The 3,776-nt window shown below is 41.8% G+C and overlaps 1 protein-coding gene across 1 annotated transcript; it reads left to right on the top strand.

The window, feature by feature from the left end:
- The first annotated feature begins 642 nt into the window (after positions 1-642).
- LOC110445210 (tubulin beta-4B chain-like) lies at positions 643-3,563 on the top strand. The gene is made up of 4 exons (XM_021489716.1): positions 643-763; positions 1,656-1,764; positions 2,002-2,357; positions 2,579-3,563. The coding sequence occupies exons 1-4, from the start codon at positions 707-709 to the stop codon at positions 3,392-3,394; spliced, it is 1,338 nt and encodes a 445-aa protein (XP_021345391.1). The 5' UTR covers positions 643-706; the 3' UTR covers positions 3,395-3,563.
- The last annotated feature ends 213 nt before the right edge of the window (positions 3,564-3,776 follow it).

Raw genomic sequence — 3,776 nt, 5'->3', positions numbered from 1 at the left:
ATCTTATCACCGAGATTTCCATAGATTGTTTAGAGAGATATACTTAACGTTAGAAAAGAATGGCACGGTAAGTTAACATAAAACCGAAATTTCTTCAGAATGCAAATAATGAGAAAGCGTAATTGTGATAAATGACCATGTTTGGCGATCGATCTGGGGTTTGTTATTTATAGATATGTCCGAGTATGACATGAACGTTACTATCTTTGTTACAACAGCAAACATTACACTCGTTAAGCCAATCCGAGCGGTGAAGTTGTTTATTGTATTGACACCGCTGACAGCTGTTGACACATGTTTGGGTGGGAAAAGCGTGTTGCTAGATGAGTTTATAATATGTGCGAATAAAACAGTTAATTTTTGTGAGCATTGTTTCTTAAAGTCACCGATCTGTGTCCTATATCGCCAATGTGATCTGTTTAACTATGTCTGTTTCTTGACGACCAGCACTAATTGTTCTGCGGTGTATTTACATAGTCTAATAATCAAACACACATATTTTTTGTGCAGAGTAAGACAAAACTTAAGACAGTGGTATTGTTGGGGCAGTGCGTTCCACACAAGTGTTATCTGGGGGGACCATCGACGACGCTGATTGGCCCCAATATCGGGGTTATCGGGTAAATCTTCGAGCTATATAAGGGCCTGCGGACTCCCCGGGAGACACACAGATACACAATCGTCCCGAACACACACAACTACAAACATGAGGGAAATCGTACACATTCAGGCTGGCCAGTGCGGCAACCAGATCGGAGCCAAGGTGAGTACATTTTATGTTACGTCCTCCCCTGGGTCGGGCCGGACACCCCCGGGGATCGGTACATGTACTCTGAGTATAGCATTTGATATTTTCGCCAAGTATCAGCGTTGTGTCTTTTTGTCTTGTGTCTTATCATATTTCAGTCCATACCAGTTAACCTTCAAAAATACGTAGGTCCATCCTTATTCGATTTCAAAAATATTCTTACATGAATTTTAATTTCTTTCATGTTTTTACATAACGACGCATTATTTTGATAAATATATGAGAAAATAAAGATTATACTGGAAATATTTTTTTTTTAAGTGACATTATCTTTGCTAGATATTAAAAAAAATGTCTTTGAATCGATATCGATTTTGTTACTATAGTCAGTGGTTAATATATATCCTCAAACATTATAAGGCTGTAGACGATACACCAATATTGATTATTGATTATCAGCTTGATCAGTTGATATCCAAAACCGTGTGTGTAATTTGAACATGACAACCCAGGTGCACCTGTTTCGTGTCATCTAATACCCCCATATATCTAATAAGGCCGCTCGCGATCAGCGGCTATTTAACCTTAACGCCACTATTGTACATCATTGTTATACGTGTGTGTATAATATACTTGTGACTCCACAAGGATGGGCTCATTTTTTCTGGCATTATCTATTTTGATTATAACGCTGTTTAGTTCATTCGTAACGATAATGGCGGGTCCGACATTCGATACCAGTGGTCACGCGGCTTTTAAATGTCTCAACACTGGTGGAGAACGAACTGAAACACGTACATTATAATCTCTAGAATTAATGAGAACATCGTTGAATACAATTTAGATATGTTTTTGTTTGTTTATTAATTATGTGATAATAATATGTAACGACCATTTTCTGTTCCAGTTCTGGGAGGTCATCTCCGACGAGCATGGCATTGACCCCACCGGAACTTACCACGGGGATTCCGATCTTCAGCTCGAGAGGATCAACGTCTACTACAACGAGGCTACAGGTACGGTCGCCAGAAACACGTCATTATGATTTACCTTTTACTATAGAAATAAACACTAAATAGCATCAAGTATGCTAACAGATAACAAGTTTATCAAGTATTCATATACATTTAAGTTAACTAGTTGAATCCGCAAAACTCAATTCCGGCTTATAGTCGTTATTTACATTGATTACAATGTCACATAATTACGAAAAAAAACTCTTCTTATGTATGGCCATTGATTGTATTTCACAGGAGGTAAATATGTGCCCCGTGCCGTCCTCGTTGATCTGGAGCCTGGAACCATGGACTCCGTACGATCTGGACCATTCGGCCAGATTTTCAGACCCGACAACTTTGTGTTCGGACAGAGCGGCGCCGGAAACAACTGGGCTAAGGGACATTACACAGAAGGTGCTGAGCTCGTAGACTCTGTTCTCGATGTTGTGCGAAAAGAAGCTGAAAGCTGTGATTGTCTGCAGGGATTCCAACTTACACATTCACTTGGCGGTGGTACCGGCTCCGGCATGGGAACACTTCTCATCTCCAAAATCCGTGAAGAGTACCCAGACAGGATCATGAACACCTTCTCCATTGTGCCATCACCAAAGGTACAGTTTCTAAATTAAACTCTTCCTGTTGCTTTTTCTAACCTTTTAAAATAATAGAACATTCCTATAGCCAATAAGCATTGTACATGACCGGAATAATAATGTATTTTTTTATCATCATAAGATAAACAGCCGATTGAGTTATAAAGAACGTGTCTGTTATCTTTTATATGCTAATTTCTGTCCTGTTAATAATGCTGTTTTGTCTGTCTATCCTGCAGGTGTCCGATACCGTCGTTGAGCCCTACAACGCCACCCTTTCCGTCCATCAGCTTGTTGAGAACACCGACGAGACCTACTGTATCGATAACGAGGCTCTCTACGACATCTGCTTCCGTACGCTCAAACTGACCACACCCACATACGGTGACTTGAACCATCTCGTCTCCGCCACCATGTCCGGAGTCACAACCTGTCTCCGATTCCCCGGTCAGCTGAACTCTGATCTCCGTAAATTGGCTGTCAACATGGTCCCCTTCCCCCGTCTTCATTTCTTCATGCCCGGGTTTGCCCCTCTTACATCTCGTGGTAGCCAGCAGTACAGGGCTCTCACCGTCCCAGAGCTGACCCAACAGATGTTCGATGCCAAGAACATGATGGCTGCCTGTGATCCTCGTCACGGACGTTATCTGACCGTCGCCGCCATGTTCCGTGGCCGTATGTCCATGAAGGAGGTCGATGAGCAGCTCCTGAACGTCCAGAACAAGAACAGCAGTTACTTCGTGGAATGGATTCCCAACAACGTCAAGACCGCCGTCTGTGATATCCCACCACGTGGTCTCAAGATGTCTGCTACCTTCATCGGTAACAGCACCGCCATTCAGGAGCTCTTCAAGCGTGTTTCCGAGCAGTTCACCGCCATGTTCCGTCGTAAGGCTTTCTTGCATTGGTACACTGGTGAGGGCATGGACGAGATGGAGTTCACAGAGGCTGAGTCCAACATGAACGACTTGGTGTCCGAGTACCAACAGTACCAGGACGCCACTGCCGAGGAGGAGGGTGAGTTCGAGGAGGAAGAGGGAGAGGAAGCTGGTTAAGAGCTGAAAAAGACTACTACACAAAGACTAAATCATTATTTATAAAATTACAAACAGGACACGAGTGTATAGTGTCTGAATTCCAGCAAACTGATACATGAACCATCAAATTTATGAGACAGTATTAAGATAATTATATAAGAAAAATTATTAAAACAAATGAACTGATTTTGTCTGTTTGTTATTATACTACATTATTTAGGACATTACTGTCCACCGGGTAATTTTCGCCCAGTCAAATATTTGCCCTTCACAGGTAAAAACAATATTCGCCGAATGTAAATTTACTGAAGGCGAAAAAGGTGAAAATTGAACAGCGACGAAAACTTCCGGTATACAGTATTTTCAAAGATGCAAATATTTTCCATGATACTGTATACCT

Source organism: Mizuhopecten yessoensis, unplaced genomic scaffold, assembly GCF_002113885.1.
Source record: "Mizuhopecten yessoensis strain PY_sf001 unplaced genomic scaffold, ASM211388v2 scaffold2111, whole genome shotgun sequence".
Classification (NCBI taxonomy): Eukaryota; Metazoa; Mollusca; class Bivalvia; order Pectinida; family Pectinidae; genus Mizuhopecten; species Mizuhopecten yessoensis.
Note: the sequence above shows the minus strand (reverse complement) of the source record. Positions and strands in the feature narration are given on the sequence as shown.

Excerpts from the sequence above, each read along its gene's own strand:
- LOC110445210 (XM_021489716.1), top strand. The coding sequence starts at position 707 with ATGAGGGAAATCGTACACATTCAGGCTGGCCAGTGCGGCAACCAGATC. Across the intron at positions 1,765-2,001 it reads CTACTACAACGAGGCTACAG|GAGGTAAATATGTGCCCCGT; the intron begins GTACGGTCGCCA and ends TGTATTTCACAG. Across the intron at positions 2,358-2,578 it reads CCATTGTGCCATCACCAAAG|GTGTCCGATACCGTCGTTGA; the intron begins GTACAGTTTCTA and ends TCTATCCTGCAG.